This window comes from Ambystoma mexicanum, chromosome 2q, assembly GCF_040938575.1.
Source record: "Ambystoma mexicanum isolate Mex_15411 chromosome 2q, UKY_AmexF1_1, whole genome shotgun sequence".
NCBI classification, from domain to species: domain Eukaryota; kingdom Metazoa; phylum Chordata; class Amphibia; order Caudata; family Ambystomatidae; genus Ambystoma; species Ambystoma mexicanum.
The window spans coordinates 1,409,196,992-1,409,219,195 of record NC_090924.1 but is presented as its reverse complement, the minus strand read 5'-3'; the positions used below and the strand labels follow the sequence as shown (position 1 = coordinate 1,409,219,195).

Genomic DNA, 22,204 nt, shown 5'->3' with positions numbered 1-22,204 from the left:
AGACAAGATGCAATACGCCACGGTTACCACTAGATGTCGGACTATATGCATAGCAAATACACATTGGTATGCTGGATTGACAGGATAGTTTATTTATAACGCGCTTAATACCCAGAGGTTTCTAAGCAGATAAACCTTGAAGAAACAGAACCTTCTTCCAGAAGCGACTTTCAATCCTAGTCCAGAGGGGTGAATCCATATGAGCCCTGGTCTTTTTGCTTGTAAAATTTTTAAAGTGGCTCCAATGAGAATTTACCATATTTTCGGTGAATCAGTGACACTTAAGCAGCTGCAGTCTGTACTTTTCTTTTTCCCCACCAAATGGTACGGAAAGTCCAAGGGATGATTGTTTGTACTTAAGCCAAGATAACAATACTCATGTATTACCTCTATGAGGGATCCATGGAGATTCCAAGTAAACCTGCACTTGTTAGCTTGCCATTTAGTGGCACAAATCAGTATCTTGGTTTTATCCAGATTTATGACCAATTGATTGTAGCATGATATAACTCCACCTCTGATAGCAAATTTTGTAAACCTCTCAGAGTTTTAGAGAGAAGTATGAGGTGGTTAGCATGTAATAGCCACTGCAAAGCAGTATAGTCAATTTACAGAGAATCAGAGATTACAGACTTAAATTAGTGACCAATATCCGATGTAAATAAATTAAAGAGGGAAGACGCTACAATACAGTACTGTTTCAGACCTCTGAATGTTGAGATGGACTCTGATAACTAAACATTTGTCGATAAACGAATCTGAACAGATGTCTGTGTAAGTTGTTCCTTCTAGGGCATGTCCACCAAAAATGGAACCACGAGCCGGTTTGGCCGCATTCCCTGGGCCAAGGCGGGGAAAATCCCACATACATTTGGGACAGCCTCAGGGGCGGGAGGTAGCAAGCATGCAATAATTTAAATTTTTGCTCCATACTAAACTTAAGTTTGAATATCCCACTCCAGGTAGCTTCTGAAATTTCCCCACCAGCCTGTTACACCCAAGTACACTTGAAGGTCTGTCACCCCTCCAAATCTGACGTAACCATCACCTTGTATAATTTGGAAAGAATTCCCTTTCTTGAAGTGGCTTTTGTTAAGAATTCGTTCAAATGGGGTTAGGGGTTGAATGAGCTTTGAGCGCCATTTTGGGTCCGACCTGATTCCTATCAATCGGAGATATGCAAATGCACTCAATGATCCCGCTCCCAGGACCTCCGACAGAGGTTCATATTCCAGAAATTTATCACCAGAGTATAATTGTCCCACTCTCTCCAACACCCCGTTCGACCATATGTGTTAAGCCCATACTCCCATTGCCTAGTGGTGCTCACCACACCAAGCTCAATGGGGAACGCCAGGAGGAAAGAAGCTAAAAAAATGTACAATTTTTAGAAAGGCTCAAGAGCACAGGTAGCGTCAGATGTCTTTTAATTTTGTCTGAAATGGCTTTCCTCAGGGACCAGAGAAAGTCGCTGACTTTGGTTGAGTGTGTAGATCTTCGATGTATGTCCAGTATGTGCCCAAGTCATCCCTGAGGTGTTCCAACATGACCCACAACTGGGCTGCTTTGTGGTACAACTGAAAGGCCGAACCCCACAACTCCCAAGGCAGGGTTAAGGTGCTCCTTATTCTGGGCTTCTTCCCTCACCCAAACGAATGTCTTTATCATACAGTTCAAATAGGAGAAGAAAGATTCTGGGAGAGGAGTAGGGAGAGCCATAAAAAGATAAGCAACCTGCGCAAGACATTCCTTTTCACCATCACCATTTGCCCACACCAGGAGAGCGTTAAGGGGGCCCATCTATGGAGGTCTGAACTAATTCTTTCCAACATGGGGTAAAATTTAGTTTCCACCAGCGGAAACAGGTTCATGGGCCGAATGACTCCCAGATACGATGTTGCTGAGTTTTCCACTCTCATTCCACAAATACTTCCCTTACCCCTGGATTCCAGTGGGATTCCCCCCCACGCCTCTCAATTGGCATCACATTTCATTTCGGGACATTCATTTTCAGACCAAAGAAACGGCCAAACTCCTTAATTTGCTTAAGAAGCTCTGGAAGGGATCTGGCCACCTCTGTTAGGTAACACACAATGTCATCGGCGAACAATGAAAGCTTGAAATTGATATCCCTGCATTGAATTCCTTTTTATCCCCGGAATCCCCCAATTGCAATTGCCAGTGGTTCCATCGTCAATGCGTATATCAGAGGGGAAATGGGAAAGCATGCCTAGTTCCCCTCGAAAGATGGAAACGAGACGATACAACCCCATTCACTGCAAACCTAGCCACCCGGCCCTCATATAGGGCAGAGATCCAACTCCTAAAATTCTGACCAAACCCCATCTTTCTCAGGACGCTCCCCATATACACCCATTCCACTCAGTCGAAGGCCTTCTCGGAATTAATATTAACCAGATATCCCCTTGAATCCCGCTGTTGCGCTTTGTGCATTAAGTTGATTGTCTTTCTTATATTGTCTGAGCCTTGCCGACCGGAGATGACTCCCACCTAGTCCCCATGGATTAACGAGAGCATTAGAGGCTGGCGTCTGTAGGCTAGCACCTTTGCCAAGATCTTAACATCAGTGTTCAGCAGGGATATAGGGAAATGTGATTGGCATTGGGATGGGTCATTACCCTCCGACGGGATTGCTATTATTTAGAGCCGACAGCATAGATCTGGGGAGCTGTACTGTATCCAGAACATTATTGAAAATGTTTGCCATTAATGGAGCCACCGTCGACCTAAAGATTTTGTAAAATCGAATGGTAAAACCATCCTCCCCTGGTCCGTCCTCCACTTCATACTGCCGATGGTGTCAGCTATTTCCTCCTCCATGCTAGGGGCCTCCAGAGCAGTCATATTGTCTCCCTAGAGACTCGGGATGTGGAGGGAGATTAAAACCTTGTCCAAATGTGGCCCCTCTTCTTCATATTCTGTTTCATAGAGGGTTTCGTAATATGTACGGAACACCTCTGCTTTCTGTGCATCATCCCACCTCTTCCTCCTAGTCCCCCCAGTTGGCTGAATTACAGTGACCCTTCTGGCGTTATGTTGTTCTCTTAGTCTCCAGACCAGGATCTTATCGGCTCGCTACCCCCACCATGTATTTCTGCTTTAGGAACACAAGTTTACACTCCGTTTGGTGGATCATAATGGCCTTCAGTTTCACTTCACATTTCTGGAGTCTTTCCAGGTCCCAAGGAAACATCTGGGAATTCAGTTTCCCGCCTGGGTCTGTGGATTTTATGTTCCCCTGGAGGTTTGCTTCTTCTTCAGCTCTCTCTATGTTCCTCCTTGCCCCATTCCTATTAGGACCCCACAAATCGTAGCCTTAATAGCCTCCCATATGGTCTGGATCCCGGTTTCGCCAGCATAATTTAAAGAATTCTCTGATCATCTCCAGTAGCATTAGGGCTAGTTCCTTGTCTTTAAATAACAGGTCATTACAGGACCATCTACCGCTAAGTTTTTGCACAAAGCAATCTCCCAGGGTAAGGAGCACATGGTCATGGTCAGACCACGGTACTGCTTCCGTGGTTGGCCCACCACTTTTTTTTTTTAAAGGAACTCTCAATGAGGAGATCGTCTATTCTCGAGAACGTGTCACAGACTAGTAGGTGAACAGGGGACTGCGGCACTGAACCCTAGTAAATGAATCTACCACCAATTACGTTTTAATTTATTGAAATCGGCAAGCCCTCCTGTATTCCAATTCATTTACACCCTGTGGGGGTTCACTCCTTTACTGTCCAGGTCCAGGTGTTACGGCCATGTTAAAGTCCCGAAATCCCACCCCCCCCAAAAAATGACCAAAGTGTCTTGCACAAAAGTTTGGATGAAGCTCTTTACTGTATCCAAAAATTGAACTTGCCCCAAGTTCGGCAGTACAACGAGAGCAGGGCTAACAAATCATCTTTGATTGTCCCCTTTATCATCACAAACCGTCCCTACGGTCTTTCATCTGGGCAACAAACACAAAGTGCAGCCTACTAGCCACTATAATTGCCACCCCTTGCTTTTTCAGTGTTCGAAGCATAGTATACCTTGTCTATCGATTTTAAATGCTGGTTCCACCCCTTCTGCCAGTGCATCTCCTGTAGGAACATGACTTCTAACTTCAAGTGGTTGAACTCTTTGATTGTTAGGGATCTCTTATTCGTGCAATGTAACCGTCTAACATTCAATGAACCCATTGCCATAATATTCTCCTGGCTAAGCATTTCAACCTATTAAGAAATCAATGAGGCTCTGCTGTTCAGCATTTTTGTTGATCCGCCTTCATATCCTAAGCCTGTCGCCTTTGAGCCCAATTCTCCCAACGTTCAATACATTGACAATTTTCGTACTCCCGTGAAAACCCTAACTGCTCCTGGTCTCCTCGCCATTTCTGTGTTAAGGGTCCCTGGACCACGTTGAAGAGGGAAAATTGGACGTCCCCTTCCCCCGATTCTCAGCCAGACCACGGCCTCGATCGTCACGGCCTAAGCACCCACCACGAGAGGATTTTGACCCGCTCCAGATGCCCCAGACATCAACATCTACCGTGGCCACGCCCCACGTGGACAGGGAAACTGCCCGTCAGTCAAGCCACATGCTGGGACCACTGGCGAAGCTGACACAGGCCATATGGATCAACTCGACTAACGCAGCAGCAAGGAACAAGTTACTTACCTGTAACTGTTGTTCTCCAGCATGGGTCTGGCATGGATTCACATGCTCATGAATATTCCCCGTAGTCAGGCCGGGAATCCTCGCTATAGAAAAAAATCAGTATCAGTTTCGTTTCTGATCTTTCTTTCTTAGTAGTAACCAATCACTGGTCTCTGGGTCATACTGCCCCCAGCCAATGACTGCCCTCTCCCTAACCCCCGCCTCTGGCAGCCATCTTCAGATTTGGTAGCACGAAAAGTGGCAGTATGACCAAGTGAAGAGCCGCAGAGGGGTAGGCGGGAGGGTTTGCATGTGAATCCATGCCAGACCCATGCTGGAGAACAACAGTTACAGGTAAGTAACTTGTTCCTTCTCCAGCATGGGGTCTGGCATGGATTCACATGCTCATGAATATAGGAATAGATAGCAGTATACACATGCACAACCACGGGAGGTGGCAACAGGCTCAACATTAAGCAATACAAAAAAAACTCAACATTAAGCATCTCTTACCTCCTCACCAGGCTCACCTTAAGCGAACAGGTTGCGCAGCACTGCTTGGCCGACCCTGGACTCCTCCCTGGAGTCCCTATCGACGCAGTAGAATCTCGTGAAGGTGTGGGTCGACCTCCACGTCGCAGCCCTGCAGATGTCGAGCAGGGGCACACCAGATAGGAACGCCGTGGTAGCAGCGATCGCTCTGGTCGAGTGGGCTCTTGGACGGCCGGGCAGCGGTCGGTTTGCCAACCGGTGGCAGTGCATGATGCAGCCGGAGAGCCATCTGGAAATGGAAGCCTTCGAGAGAGCCTTCCCTTGATTCACAGGTCCAAAGTTTACAAACAGCTGTGATGTCTTCCGAAAACTCTTTGTGCGGTCCACGTAGAACTTCAGCGCTCTAGCTACGTCCAGCGAGTGCAGAGTCCTCTCAGCTGGCGACGAAGGCGACGGGAAGAAAACTGGCAACACCAAGGGTTCGTTGAGGTGGAAGTCTGACGGCACCTTGAGAATGAAGGAGGGGTACGTCCTCAGCACCACCCTCGTGTCATGAAACGTCAAGTATGGTGGCATGCCAGATAGGGCCTGGATCTCTCCCACTCGTGCGGAGGTGATGGCCACGAGAAATGCTGTCTTCCACGACAGAAACTTCAACGGTGCCAAATGCATAGGCTCAAATGGGGCCCCCATGAGCCTGCTCAGCACCATGTTGAGCTCCCACGCCGGGGCAGGGGCCTTCACCGGCGGGAATGATCGGAACAATCCTTTCATAAATTCCTTCACCAGTCGATGAGACCACAAGGACGCCCGCCCCTTAGTTCTGATGTATCGTGAGATGGCGGCCAGATGTATCTTGATGGAAGACTGAGCTAGTCCAGTCTTGGCCAATGACAGTAGGTACGGCAATACTTGAGGGGCCGTAATCCGCAGAGGGTTAATCTTCTGTGCACGGCACCAGACAGAGAACCTCTTCCATTTATGTCCGTAGCATTTGAGAGTTGAGGACGCCCTGGCCTTTGCAAGAACCTCTCTGCAGTCGGCTGGGATGTCGTACCCTCCAAACTCTAGTGCTGCAGGAGCCAGGCCTGCAAGTTCAGCGACTCTGGGTTGTGGTGAAGAATGGCGCCTCCTTCTCTGGAGAGAAGATCCGTGTCCGTCGGCAGCTTCACTGGTGTGGACGCTGACAAGTCCAGAAGGTCCGGGAACCAGATCTGTCTCGGCCACGCCGGTGCGACGAGGATCATCCTGCACCGGGACCTCTTGAGCTGGTTGATGAGCCGGAGCAGCAATGGCAGCAGAAGGAACGCATAAAGAAATAGGCCGTCCCAGGGGAATGAGAAAGCATCGCCCATGCTCCTCGGCTGGGGGATCCTGCTGGCGAACCTCCGGGACTTGGAGTTCGTCACCGTCGGGAAGAGATCGATCTGGGGTTTGCGAAGAGTCGATCCACTTGATCCTGGCGTAGGTCCCACTCGTGGCACGAGCGCAGCTCTCTGCTGAGTGAGTCGGCGATGGTATTTTTTATTCCTGCCAGATGAAAAGGCACCAGAAACATCCCTTGAACGACGGCCCAATGCCACAGATCCTGGGCTTCCTTGGATAGGGCAGGGGATCTCGTTCCGCCCTGCTTCCGGAAGTAGAACATCGTGGTGGTGTTGTCAGTTAAGATCCTCACCACTTTACCCTTGAGGGACGGAAGAAAAGACCTGAGGGCCCAGAACACTGCGCGGAGCTCCAAGATATTGATGTGGAGTGCCTTCTCCTCCGGGAGCCAAAGGCCTCTCGCGTGAAGATCTCCGGAGTGCGCTCCCCAACCTTCCAGGGATGCATCCGTCATCACCGTCACCTGGTGAGCTGGGGTCTGAAAGTCCGTGCCCGCCGACAGATGAGAGCGGGTACACTACCACCGGATCGCCTGACGGAACGTCTCGTTGAGTGGGATCCTGTCCTCGAAGCTGCCCGTCGACTGGACCCAGCAGGCGTCGACAAACTCTTGTAAGGGGCGCATCCGAAGCCTGCAAAAGCGCACCAGATAAATGCAAGAGGACATTATCCCGAGGAGGGACTTGATAGATCTTATGCTGGCCATATCCGTGGCCAGCAGACGCTGAACTTTGCCCAGGATGGTCCTGGTCCTTTCCTCCGAGGGCGAGGCCAGCCGCGCCACTGTGTCGAGCCTGGCTCCCAGAAACAGGGCGACTTGCGACGAGATCAGGTGGGATTTTGGAAAGTTGATGGAGAACCCCAGGTCCGTGAGCAGCTGGACGATCTTCGCAGTGTGCTCCACGGCGAATTCCCTTGTCCTTGCCCGGATGAGCCTGTCGTCCAGGTAGGGGTAGCCGTGGATCCCCTGCAGGCGCAACCGTGCCGCCACCGGTGCGAGGCACTTGGTGAACAACCTGGGTGCCGACTTCAATCCGAACGGGAGGGCCTTGAACTGGTAGTGCCGCCCTTGGACCACGAACCTGAGGAACTTTCAGTGTCTTTTTAGAATGGGGATGTGGAAGTATGCATCCTCCAAGTCCAACGACGACAGGAAATCGCCCTCCTCCAGCTGTCCCAGCACGTGCCATCCTCCTGTCTTCTTTTTTATGAGGAAGTACCTTGAGTAAACTCTGGAGCCCCGAAGCCTCTTTGGGACGAGCTTGATGGCACCTTTCTTGAGCATCGCCCTTACTTCCAACAGTAGTTGAGGGACGCGATTTTCCTTCTGGCCACGGGTGGAACGCGAGGGCACTTCTTCTGGAACTCGAGGGCGTGCCCTTGGGCCAGGACGTCCAGCACCCAACAGTCGGTGGAGATGGACTCCCACAAGCTGACGAACCTCGCCAGCCGGCCACGCACCAGGGTGCTTCGGCGGGGGCTCAACCCCACGGTCGGTTCAATCTTGTTTGGAGGGCGCCTTGCCTCCTTGACCTCCCTGTCCACGGCGGCGGGAACCACCAGACTTGCCGCGTTCCCTGTAGGCTTCCTGAGATGAAGATCTTGTCGCTTGGCGGTATGTCGAGGAGCCACTGCCGGATCCCTTGGAGGCACCTTGTTTGCTCCGAAAGGACGGCCGTCGTTGTTGGAGCACTCCAAATGCCCGGGCAGTCTCCGCGTCTGTTTTGATGGCCTGAAGGGACTCATCAACCGCCTTCCCAAACAGGTTGTTCCCGCCGAAGGGCATGTCCAAAACCTGTACGTCCGGGCAGAAATCCGTCGCCTTGAGCTATCCTCGTCGTCTCAGGCAAACGCTGTTGCCAAACTGACAGAAACCGGTGTCGGCGATGTCCGTTGCCACCGTGATGGCGTGGAGCAATCTCACCTTCCTATAAGATTTCAAGGGCCTCAGTCCTTTTGGCGTCCGGAAGGAAGTCCAAAAAAGGCGTGATTTTGAACCACAACTCACTGTCGTAGCGGGCTACGATAGCCAGGGCGTTGGCCGCCTTGATAGTCGTTGCTGCGGATAAGATGACCCGTCGTCCCATCGTGTCCAGTTTCCTGCCCTCGCCGTCCGGCGGGGAAGTTGATGTCGAGGCCGACGCCACCCCGAGCTTTCTTCTCTGCCGCCGCCGAGACGACCGAATCCGAGGTAGGCTGCGCCTGAAGGCACAAGGGGGCAGCGTCGGGGACCCGGTACTTCTTCTCCTACCGGTCCCTCTTTGCAGGCGCCTTGAGGAGGGCGAGCAGCTCATCCCAGATGTCATCAAGAAGTGGTACGGCGAGTACCGTCTTCCTTTTAGCCTTGTGCCGTTGGTAAAGGAACCCTTCCTCCTTCTTCTCTTCTAGGCAGAGCTGGAAGAGCTCGGATGCCCTGGAAATCTTGGCATGGAAGGATCCAATCTCGTCGGGCGGGGACGCCCGAGCAGAGGGCGATGGGGGACACGTCCCGTCATCGCCTCCGTCGTCATCTGTACCTGTCGTAGCCGTGTCCGTGCCTATATCATCCCTGTGGGTAGTAGTCCGGGGGGGAAGGCAGAGCAGGCCGCAGAGGTGGGAGAGGTGGCGGAGGATGCGTCCTCCTCTTCTTATGCAGTGCACTTTCCGAAGGTCCCGGCTCTGGTTCCCCCGTCGGGTCTGGCTCAGGTACCTCTGTCGGGGGGAGGGGCAACCTTGTCCTTATCTCCGAGCTTAAGGACTGAATCTCTGACAAAAAGGCCGCCGAAGTGTCCTGCGGCACTGGAAACGACGGGCGCAAGGGCTCTTGAGGAACCTCGTCGGTGACACCGTCGCTCTCGTCATCGCCCTCGTCGGGATCCCTCCCGATGGGCTGGGCCTCCTCCACGACTTCGATGAGCTCTTCCTCAGAGGTCGTGTCCATATCCACAATGGCCACCTGCCCCTCCCCCTCCTTTTCCAACAAGGACTTTGTGGGGGTCTTCTCAATGAGCCTGAAAGACGACTCCCTCCGCGTTGGCAGGGAGACTCTGGATCCTGAGGTCACCTCAACAGGCGTAGCCTCCACAAGCTGAGCCAGGGCTGCTGCGACATCCTCAATCGAGGTCTTAGCCGGGTGAATTAAGGCCATTGTCACCTTCTGTACGCCTGGGGCCTTCACATTGGGGGAGGGTCCGAGCCTCGCTCCCCCTCTGCCGGAATCTTCGAGATCGACCGGGGCCTCTCCAGAAGCTTCGCCCGGTTCTCAGACTTCCTCTTACCCGAGCCAGAGCGTTGGCTCGTGGTTGATGGTGCCGGGGAGGATGCGCCCTGCCTGGCAACCAAGGAGCCCGACCGTTCGGCGCTCCCAGTGCCCGCGGACTCGTGGTGCTTAGCCTTTTGTTGTGTCACCGTCGCCGGGGCGCCCCCACAGACCGCTCTGACTTCTTTTTCTTCTTCTCATCTGACGGGCTCTTCCCTTCCAGCCAGTTGGCGAGACGGAGGTGGCGATCCTTCATGGTCCGCTCCGACATGTTCCCACAAAACACACAGTCCTTCTCCTAGTGCGTCTTGTCCTCATGGAGACAGTAGAGGCATAACGAATGCTTTTCCTCCTTGAACACATTCTGAAGCTGGCATCCAGGGCAGGTCTTGAACAGCTTCCCAGGCGTCAAGCTACCTTTCTCCTGGGCCATGTCTGGGGTAGGCCTCGGAACTTCTGGAATCCTCCAAAAGCGTAACTCGACGAAATCTTCACCCTTGAGGGGCGTAGTAAACTCTGAAACGGTCCCCGTTGATCGGATGTAGAAACGGTGGAGCTTGAGGCGCTATTTAACCGAAAAATGAGAAAAATCTCCTGAAAAAGCACAAAAACGCAGCAAAAGCTCTAGAGCTACAGCACAAGGACTCTCAACACTTGAACGTGCGGTAAAAATCTGAGGATGGCTGCCAGAGGCGGGGCTTTGGGAGAGGGCAGTCATTGGCTGGGGGCAGTATGACCCAGAGACCAGTGATTGGTTACTACTAAGAAAGATAGATCAGAAACGAAACTGATACTGATTTTTTCTATACCGAGGATTCCCAGCCTGACGACAGGGAATATTCATGAGCATGTGAATCCATGCCAGACCCCATGCTGGAGAATGAAAGTCACCATCGTTCGAGATGCCATGAAGACATAGCCGACCAACGGTAACACACGTGCCACCATGCACAACTGGTCACACCCACACCAATCTCACACGAAGAACATACTACCATGACGTAATGGACCGTTTACACACACTGATACATCATTGTTATTTTTCACATAGGCTAAGCTGCAACACCGCAGAAACGAAGAGCTTGTGTACATGCTTGCAAATGCTTCATCGCTACTATAACCACAACGACATAAGGCACTCATGTATAAGGACCCCTGCCGCTCACCACAACCCCCGTGTTGTGAACCATATGCTGCCTCTCATGGATCAGGCCAACGTAGGCCTCAGCCCCAGAGTAGGCCGTAAACTCAAAAGCTACAGGCCGAGAGCAGTTCAGACAGATCTGCAAAGTGCTGATCATACAAAACAAACCCTGACGAGGGATTCACAGCCAAGGCCACGAAGTTTCAATGTCGACGCAGCGCACCCCGAGCCAAGGTTACAACTGCTGCGGCAAACCGCCCCTCAGAGCCAAAATACAAATCAAATGCTCATAATTCTGCTCCAGCCATGGTCTCACCACACATGACCAAGCCGACCTGATGCAGTGCCAAGTATCAAGGACCAGGGAAGCTCTGGGATCTCACGTTTGGGACACAAACTGCAACAATGAAGTGACAAATTGGACACTGACGGCGGTGAGAAGAAGTGCTCCTGCAGCTAATGGCAGACCTGTCCATTGTCCTCCGCTGACACATTGTTTCTAACATCAGGTACACTGCGAGCTGGGAACAACAATGGTCCCAGGCTTGGGGGCTCACGGATAAACCAATCAGGGCACGGGGGCTAACCACTGACGGCACTACAACCTTGCCAATCACTAACCTGTTCCATGTAGCATTTGTGGTGTAACCATTTATAAGGACGACCCAAGCTTACCACCTGACCTCTTCTCCGCCATACAATAACCTACCTATATCTTCCTATACTAGGGTTTGGGAGAGGTATCCCAGGTGTCGCACGATGAAGCGTCACACATGCTGAAAAGGGACCTGCGAGCCCACTCTTTAGTTCCTGGATGACCTAGGAACCGGAACCTGTCCCTGCCGTTTCTAATAAACAGCAGTAACGCCTTGCTCTTGCATGTGTCTCATACTCATTGGGGTGTGCGGGTAAGAGTTGGGTCCTCCGTACCCCCAGAGGTCCGCAGACGGCCCTGCCGACCCCCGAGAGATCACCCCGACAACGCCCTACTAAGGCCTCAGCAAAGTGACTCCTCTAAAAGGAGGGTGCAACAATGTTTTCCCTCTGTCACTAACACTGGCATGCTAGTCTCCGCCACCTCAACGCTCCCTGTGGCAGGTCTTTGGGGATTATTACGGGGCGGTATGGCGGTTTCCAGTTGGTGGGCTGCCACTGGGTCTATGGCGGTGTGTCCCCCATTCAAGCGCTGTGGATTCCGTTGTCTTCCAGTCCCCGGGTCCCATGCACTCAGTGGGGTCACTCCGCTCACCTGTGCGCACCTTTGCCAGTCTTATCCTCCGGTGCAGTGGGCCTAAAAGGACTCGGCCCTTCGGCTTTCCCAGATGGTGCAGGTCTCCTTCCTGGCCTGTTCAACTCAATGAGCTTTTCGAGTGGCAACTGTGTGAGGCCTCTGCGTTGGCACCCCACACAGCCATATCTTTGTTGTTTTTGGGCTCAGAAGCCTGGGATTTTGACCAGATATGCTTTCAGGGCTCCTCTTTCTGGGGGAAAGTGGGCCCAATTTCTGCGACACCGGCACTGTTCGCAGGGGCTCAGGTCCCTTCAATGCCTTGTGGGATGGGAGCTACACAGAGCGGCTACTGCATCTCTGTGCCCTCTAGTGGCCACCTCTACAGCATTCATTTTGAACTATTTTTGAACTGTTTCTGAACTTTATGGACGTTGTATACAACTGCCACTTTTGCTCCGGCCCCATTGCGACCAATTGCCTATACAAACAACGGTCACATGCGCATTACCTTGGCGAGTGCAGTTGTGCAGTTTGGCAGGGGGCTGCGGGTGGTACATCTGTTTAACTGTTAAACTTTGCCTATAAGAGCTTTCTAGTATTTAGAAACTCTTTATTTCTTTTAATTTTTATTTGTAAATGAGTTACGTGTATAATATGAAATCAGCTATGACGGCTTTAAACACCTTGGCCATTAGTGCGATCCCTCCTTCCACCAAATGTGCAGGGAATGAGCCCTATAAACCAGCTTTGCGACAGGGACCTGTTTGCGCTGTAAAACAAGCGCTATCCCCAACCAGTTACATTCAAGGTTTCTGCAGAGTAAAATCCCACGCTGCTGTACTTGTAGATTCATCGTCCAACTCCAGAAGCATGGTGCTTTCGCAAGGCGTGGCCCCTGAAACCTCTGGCCATATACTAATTGACTTTGTTGATTCTCAAATGCTGGAAGTTGCGTTGGGTTCCTTATCTACCCAACACCTGATTCTTATCTTTCTTAGGCAGGACAAATAATGGCGATGCAGCTGGCGATTGAGTATGACAAATAAATCCTTTTTCAAGATTTTCCTTCAAGTTTATCTTCAAATGTTCATTCTCCCTCTCAGTTAACGCATACATTCTGCCACAAGGAATTGGTGCCCCTTCTTCCAAATCGATCTTACAGTCATAAGGACGATGGGGTGATAATTCATTTGCCTCTCGTTCACTGAGGACATCCTCATACTCCCGATGGCATTCAGCCAAAATTCCTACCACTGCCCCAATCACATGTTCGTCAGCATTTACACCAGCCAAACATTCTCCCAGGCTCTCTTTTTCACCCTTGTCACACTCCTCCCTTGCCTTAACACAGTGTTCTGAACAAAATTCTGATCTAAATCCCACTGTCCTCTTGGCCCAGTCAATTAGAGGATTATGTAAGGTCAACCAAGGCATACCCAAGATTATATGCAGTTGAGCTGTGTCAATTAACTTAAACATGATCTACTCCCAATGACCTTCAGAAATGTTCAACCCAAGGACTTCTGTGGTTTGTGTAATGAGTGCTGAACTAAGTTGTGTCCCATCTACTGGCCTAACCTTTTCTGGAACTTCCTTAGCCATAGTTGGAATCCCTAAGCGAAGGGCCAGAGACGTGTCTATGAAATTGCCAGTCGCCCAGAACCTAACACACAAGGACCCCCACATTTCAATCCACCCTTCCGGAACAAGGATACGTTAATTGTAATGTGCGGTACTGATACCTATATTGTGTTCGCCACCATCTGACCTCTTCCTGTGGATGTTAAGAATCTTCAAGGGGTTCTGGGACAATTTCCTACAAAATGGCCACTATCCCCACAATATAGACAAAGATTTTCCTTTTGCCTTTTCTCCGTCTCTTCCTTAGTTAATGAAGGCTAATACTGTATTTCTCTTCCCAGACCCTTCACTTCCCCCTGAACTACATCCACCTTAAGTCGCGCACTTCGAACCCAAGAACTTCAGTCAGGAATTGATCTCCTGCGCTCCTGACGTCTCTCACTTAATCTAGCGTCTCACTTCAATACATGAGTAATCAACTCCTCACTAGTGACTGGCCTCTCCACTACTGTCATCAAAGCATCTTTTAATTCGTCTTGCAAACCTCTATAGAAAAGTGAAGATCTTTTCTCCTCCGGCCAAGCACTCTCCAACACTAATGCTCGAAATTGGGTGATATAAACGGATAAACCCTTGTTCCCTTGTTTCAGTTCTAATAGCTCACTGTCAACACTCTAAAAGTTCGCCTGTCAAACAGTTTACTGAACTCAGCTTTAAATACTTCCCAACTCTCTTAACTCTCTCGCACCACCTCCTATCAAAGGAACAGACCAGGCAGCAGCCTCGCTTGACAAATAAGAAATTTAAAAAGCTACTTTAGCCTTTTCATTGGGAAACTCAGGTCCACACATGTAATGCAATTTACATTGCATTAAAAAAGCCTTGAACCTTTGTGCATCTCCAGAGGAGCGCTTTGGTGGAGCCAATGGGGATGTTACAAATGAAATTGCAGGCAAACGCACACCTCAATTCTCCACTTATCTACTTCTCTAACTCTTTATGCCATTCCACCACCCTCAGACTCGGGGTGGTACAACACTGGTGGTTCCCTAACCAGATTCAATCCCGAGACTCTAGTTGTTCCTTCCTCTTCACATCCCTTGCTCAGCAAAAGACTCAAATCCTTCATCCTTGCACTTAACTCTGTAGTCTCCTTCCAGGAACTTAACATCCCCTCCCTCATTTCAGAAAACATCTTAGGAAGGGAAGCTAGTGACACATCTGCCTCAGACTCCATCTCTGCTCAGGCAGATATTTAACATGGGCCTTTCATTCTATCAGGTCCCAGCGTCGAAATCCTGCAGGAGCAAACAAATAGCCCACCAGATCCCCCAAACTACTTTGCCCAGCAGGTATTTACTACAACTACTGTGAAGACCAGCACGGGGGAAAGGGGAAGTGGATAAAATAACAAATGATCAGGATTCCTCCAACTCCTTTCAACTGCAGGATCTCTTAACTTCTGGAAAACCTGCAATAAATGCCTCTCAGTTTAAACATATTCTTAAACATTATTTTCACTTTACTAAAATATATTTTTCTACTCTCCTTCTAGTTTACCTGACTGCCTCTGCCCAAGGCCTGGAGACTACTATTTTGGGTAAAGAAGACTTGCTATTGAATTGCTTCTCTGTTTTCTGCTGTAGCTTTTCCTCTCAGCTGCATACTCGTGCATCTAATTCTGAGACATTTGCTTTTAAATACGTTTCAAACTGTTTTAAATTAAGAGTTCTTCTAGGATTCTATCTCCTAACTTTTTCCTCTGTTTCTTTACATATTATTTATACATTTTTAATATTTGTTTTCTTTGCTTTCACTTAAACTTTTAAAGAACTCAAATTGTCTTTTAACTGTGAAGAGGAGAGGTTGTGGGAGTAGGGCCCTAAACAGGAATGCGCACAACTGCAATTATTCAAAAGGAAGTTAAGTAATGGTTGAGCTGCTGTCGTGTAAGTGGTAAGGTGATCTACCACTATCACCTTAAAGTAAATCAAACTGTTGAGGATTACCATCAACACAGGCTGCGCTTGATAACCATACAGAAACCACTGGATGTTGTAAATTTACACAAACATGGGTGGGGAAGTGGTCACAAATATGTTCAGCTGGTTTTTAATTCAGAAGAAAAATTGTACATTCACAGGAAAAGTGACACACATTCAATGTGTTTGTTAGATCAAAACTTAAACAAAGTAAACACCTGTGTATACACCGTTAAGTTTAAACAATTGTAAGAGAAAGGAGTTATACTTGAGACATAGTATATTGCCATGTAATGTCAAAACACATTATTGAAGCAGGCTTTATGCCAGGTAGCGATAAACAACCTGAATTTATACAATTGCGAAAGTATTTCGGTGCTGGACTGCCCCAGGGCAGGACAAAGACTGATATGTTTGGGATATTTCTTCTCTGTGAAAGATAGTGAGCTAAAGACTCTGGGTAAGTCTCTCGTAACCAGGACTAATGTCTGGCAGAGGGACTCCCAGGACCCCCCTTGTTAATTTGCATATTTAAGTAACTTTGGGTCTCACCCTAAGTTGCTAGGGGAATCCAGACGTGGACCCCTTGCTCACTATTCTTAGAGAGGCACAGATCCACCCTACTGATTAGGTCCAACCAGACCGAAACAGGTGTCTGGGGTTTCTGTTGGTACTCTTGTTCAAAGGAGAATTGCCTAGTATTTCGGTGCTGGACTGCCCCAGGGCAGGACAAAGACTGATATGTTTGGGATATTTCTTCTCTGTGAAAGATAGTGAGCTAAAGACTCTGGGTAAGTCTTTCGTAACCAGGACTAATGTCTGGCAGAGGGACTCCCAGGACCCCCCTTGTTAATTTGCATATTTAAGTAACTTTGGGTCTCACCCTAAGTTACTAGGGGAATCCAGACGTGGACCCCTTGCTCACTATACTTAGAGAGGCACAGATCCACCCTACTGATGAGGTCCAACCAGACCGAAACACGTGTCTGGGGTTTCTGTTGGTACTCCTGGTCAGAGGAGAATTGCCTAGTATTTCGGTGCTGGACTGCCCCAGGGCAGGACAAAGACTGATATGTTTGGGATATTTCTTCTCTGTGAAAGATAGTGAGCTAAAGGCTCTGGGTAGGTCTCTCGTAACCAGGACTAATGTCTGGCAGAGGGACTCCCAGGACCCCCTTGTTAATTTGCCATCTACCTAAGCCACTCCTCTAGCAGCCATCTTCAGATTTGGTAGCACGTAAAGTGGCAATAGGACCAAGAGAAGAGCCGCAGAGGGGTAGGCTGGAGTGTTTGCATGTGAATCCATGCCAGACCCATGCAGGAGAATAGTTACTTGTTCCTTCTCCTGCATGGGGTATGGCCTGGAACTACATGCTCATGAATAAAGAATACATAGCAGTACACACATGCACAACCACAGGAGGTGGCAAAGGCTCAACATAACTAACTCTTACCTCCTCACCAGGTTCACATTCAGGCAAGTTGGTTGCGCAGCACTGCTTGGCCGACTCTGGACTCCTCCCTGGTATTCCTGTTCATGCAATAGATTCTCGTGAGGCTGTGCGTCGACATACAGGTAGCCGCCCTGCAGATGTCCAGCAGGAGCACACCAGACAGGAACGCCGTAGTTGCAGGGATCGCTCTGGTCGAATGGGCTCTCGGACGGCCAGGCAACGGGCGGTTCGCCAACCAGTGACAATGGGTGATGCAGCCAGAGAGCCACCAGGAAATGAAAGCCTTGGAGGGCCTTCCCATGATTCACAGGGTAAAAGTTCACGAAAATTGCGACGTCTTACAGAAACTCTTTGTGCGTTCCATGTAGAACTTCAGCGCTCTAGCCACATCCAGCGAGTGCAAAGTCCTCTCGGCCGGTGATGAAGGTGTCAGAAAAAACACAGGCAACATCAAGGGCTCGTTTAGATGAAAGTGCAATGGCACCTTGGTCATGAAGTAGGGCTGAGTCCGCAGCACCACCTTCATGTCATGAAAAGTCAAATAAGGTGGCTTACAGGACAGGGCCTGAATCTCACCCACTCGTCGTGCAGATGTGATGGCCATGAGGAGCGCTGTCTTCCACGACAAGAACTTCAGTTGAACTGTCTGCATAGGTTCGAATGGAGGACCCATGAGGCTAGTCAGCACCACATTGAGTTCCCACGCTGGGGCTAGAGCCTTCACCCGCGGGAAAGAGCAAAACAGTCCCTTGCCAAACTCCTTAACCAGACGGTGCGACCACAATGACGCAACCGTCCCGGAGATATGGTGTAGCGGAAGATAGCCGCCAGATGACTTTTGATGGAAGCATAGGCCAGTCCTGCTTTGGCCAACGACAGCAAATATGGTAGATATCACCTGCAGAGCCCCGACTCGCAGAGTCTCGATCTTCTGTGTACGGCACCAAACGGCAAACCTCTTCCATTTATGTCAGTAGCATTTAAGAGTAGATGATGCCCTGGCCTTGGCAAACACCTCCTTACAATCCCCTGAGAGGTCATAACCCCCGAACTCTAAAGCTACCGGATCCAGGCCTTCAGGTTTGGCGATCCTGGGTCGTGGTGCAGAATTGCACCTCCTTCTCTGGCTAGAAGATCTGCGACAACCGGAAGCTTGACTGAAGGGGACGCTGACAGGTCGAGAAGGTGCGGGTACCAGATCTGCTCGGACACGCCGGTTCGACAAGGATCATCCTGCACCGGGACCGACTGAGTTGATTGACTAGTCAAAGAAGCAATGCCAATGGAAGGAATGCATACAGGAACAGGCCGTCCCAGGGGAATGAGAATGTGTCCCCCATGCACCCCAGCTGGGGAAACCTGCCGGCGAACCTCCAACACTTGGTGTTCCTCGTTGTCGCAAATAGATTGATCTGGGGATTTCCCCATCTGCGGAACAAGTGATCCACTTGGTCCAGCCGAAGCTCCCACTTGTGGCAAGAGCACAGCTCCCTGCTGAGCAAACCAGCAACAGTGTTCTTCACTCCTGCCAGATGAAACCTGATGAGGAACATCCCCTGGGCGAGGGCCCAGTACCATAGGTCCTGCGCTTCCTTGGTGAGCGCCAGGGATCTGGTGCCCCCCCGCTTCCTGATGTAAAACATTGTGGTGGTATTGTCTATGAAGACCCGCACCACCCTGCCCTTGTGGGACTGAAGGAAAGACTTGAGGGCCCAAAACACAGGCCGCAGCTCCAACACATTGATGTGCAACATTTTCTTCTACGGTAGCCACAGGCCTCTTGCGTAAAGACTTCCGGTGTGAGCTCCCGAACCATCCAGGGAGGCATCTGTCGTGACCGTCTCCTGGTGCGGTGGGGTCTGGAAATCTTCGTTGATTAAAGCCCCCTTGATGGCTTGAGTATTCATTTTAGATGGATTTAGATCGATTGGCACAAAGTTTACTCTGTTTTAAGACTTTTATTGAAGTTGTCCTCGACTATAGGCCTGTGCGTGTTAGGTAGATCACTATTTTTGTTGGTAGTATTAGTTATAATGCTAAATGTATTCCAAGTGGCTGGTACATTATCATTCATTGAGGAATAGCTCAATATCTCATAGCGTTTGGGTAATATGGAGCCGAGTCTATTGTTTCTGGCTGTGGTAGAGCAAGATTTGTTTGGTACATATTTTGTAGGAGGGCCTTGGTTAGACGCAAGTAGCGGGAAGGGGTCTTCACAGCTAGTAGGTTCTGAGTTGGCACACTTTAAATCTAAATTCAACTTGGGTAAGAACTTAGTCGGTCTTATAGTTGTATGCTGGTAGCCTGCTTAAGCAAAGGCAAGAAGTTTGTAGGTTTGATCCCAGGTATGGCCTGGCTAAAATTGGACATGTTTAGATGCTGGTGGTCTGGGTGGGTGGTGAGTACCACTTTGGCCTGTTGGCTGGCAGCCAGAAGGGTGGAAAATAAAAATAGGGCATACATAATACAGGTTGTATGTCGCAAAAACGACTTGGGGCGTAATGTTACAGGAGTTTGGTCACACTGATTCCCAAAAGGAGATTGAAAGGTAGGTATTAATTGGGCACTGGTAAAGCGTTGGACAATCCGAGTGCGGCTGGTGCATTCCTAGTGTCCTAGGCGTCTTTAACCATGACTAGGTGCTACCATGGGGAATGAGGAGCTACTACACTGCATCCTAAAATGTTATGTTTACATAAGATGGAAACATTGCATTATGTCCATAATGTATGACCCTGTGGGCTTTAAATGTTGTATACATGAGTCCTAATGTTTATTTATAGATTGTCCCAAACACACATAATTAAATTCACAATAGGTGCGTTTGGTAGCCTGGTAAGCCAAAAGTAGCTCCTGGTAGCTGTTGGCCGTCAAGCTAACCAGGCTATTCTAAGCTTAAAGCAGGACTCAAATAGCTCCCCACCCTGTGCCCTCAATGTCGAACCTTGAAGAATGTCGAACCTTGAAGACACTAAAGCAACACATATTACATCACCTAACAGGGTAGAAGACAATAACAAGCATGAAAAATATTCCCATCAGTATGTATGTGTAAAATTAATGTGGCAACTATTAGCTGTGAAGACTATCCTTTTCCATACACTTACTTGTTTGTTCTCCTTTTTTCCCCTCCCTTTTTGCCTGGTCGCGCTCTGAACCACTTGTGTACGAGCGCGATATAAATAAAATAACATTTCATTTACCCTGGGGTACAGCATTTGTATGTAGTTGTATGCACTTACTTTTTGAGGGCTGTTTCCAGAAGATGGCTGAGCAGGTTCATGAACAGGAAATTCTGCTTGGATAAGTTCAGCTCCTGGTTGATCCAATTCAGTACAGTGATAATTAACAGCAGCATAAGCCTAGTATAAAATAAATGTACCGCTTGAACAATGACAAGAAAAAGTTATTCTGAATATGGCATTGGAATCATCATGGTACCAAGTACAGAAAAACAAAATTCAATTATGGTTCATCGCGAAAATAAAAAACACGATGTACAACCTTTCAATGGTAAGAAGTTACTTACCTGTAACATCTGATGAGAATCCAGAGCACAAGTGAAAACAAATCGGTCTATATTTAAAAGCCCATCATTTATCCAGACCTCAACAATTTCTGTGTTCTTTAAATACTTAAATAACCTCAATTTCAATGTCGTGGAAAAATGCCAACAAACTATTCTGATGGATTGGTTAACGATTTTATTAGCATTACCAAAGACACAGGACAACAACAAATCAATGGCAATACAAAACTCGATGCGACAAGCTCAAACTCCTCCAGGCGTGGACTTTTATTCAATAGAGCACCCATATTTATTTATATTTATATAGCACGCAAGCAGCCCAGGGGCATTGAGGCGCTGTTACTTGCAATAACTTAGTTACATGGTACACATGATAGTGATTGTTGACACATTATGAATACTACAAGAAATCATACTGTTGTTACAAATATTGCATTTGGTCGTATATTAAAAACATATGATAAGTATTTGTGCTTAATGTAGAGGGATGTGTACACATGACAAGTTCTCTTACAGAAACAATGTGCCATGTGGAAGGACAGTGACTCAGCTTATGAGTCTGAGGCAACTGCTGTATGCTCACGTTCTGCATAATACAACCAGGAAGACATATAATGTTACAGTAATTCATGCAAAGAAAGCTACATCTACAGATCTCACATGGATCGAGTAAGCAAGTTTGCTTAATATATGACATCCTGTGTACTAAAGCCACCTTGCCTAAGGATCGAAGCAGTCTACAATACACTTTCTAATGGCAAAAGGCGAATACATCAAAGGAGAGCTTTGTGAAGGCGAGCACTGCTTCACACTAGGCGGTGAGGCTGTCAGGGTTAAAACATGAGCAATAGAACACAGGGTTCACCTCGCTATGGCTGTGAGGAACTTGATCAACACTGCGGTATGCATTACCAGCACTGCATTACAGTCTAATTACTGGCTTTGCCCACATTAAGAAGACTTTCTTGATCAGGACCGATAAAAAACATTCACAAATCATAAATTAAATAGCACTTACAACGCGCCAATGGGTCCAGCTTTATTAAAAACGACAAGCTGTTTTCGACACGGAAAAGGGGACTGAGGTGTGACGCCGGAGGGCGGAGTCAGGGCAACACACGCTCCCTGGGCCGCGCGCCTCTAATTTTAAAGGTGAAGGTTTTTTTTCTGGTGAAAAAGGGACTTAAGAGTAATATATATAACACTTATAATACACTTCAGAACACACTGTTTCTCTAAATCAGATGGTACCCATTGGGGATGGCACACAGACACTTCCAACATCCTCAGGTGACTTCAATAGCTAGAACACTGTGGACATTGATTTATCACTGGTACATTTAGAGCAATACTGAGTTTGGTGTAAAAGACAGAATAGAAGAATAAAACAATGGTTAACAAATAATTCACAAACAGGTAAGTACTTTTAAAACCTTCCAATACACAGTAAGTCTTAGTTACTTACCTGTAACTGCATTTATCCAGCATTGGTATCGTTCATAGATTCACAT

The 22,204-nt window shown here is 48.7% G+C and overlaps 1 protein-coding gene across 2 annotated transcripts in view; it reads right to left on the bottom strand.

Annotated features, from left to right (window-relative positions):
• The window catches only part of DAZL (deleted in azoospermia like), an 890,646-nt gene that overhangs the window by 303,572 nt on the left and 564,870 nt on the right, over positions 1-22,204 (bottom strand). For both annotated transcript variants that reach the window (XM_069646760.1, XM_069646761.1), the window contains exon 9: positions 20,407-20,526. In XM_069646760.1, the coding sequence (XP_069502861.1) occupies positions 20,407-20,526 (120 nt within the window). The remainder of the gene's footprint in view (positions 1-20,406; positions 20,527-22,204) is intronic.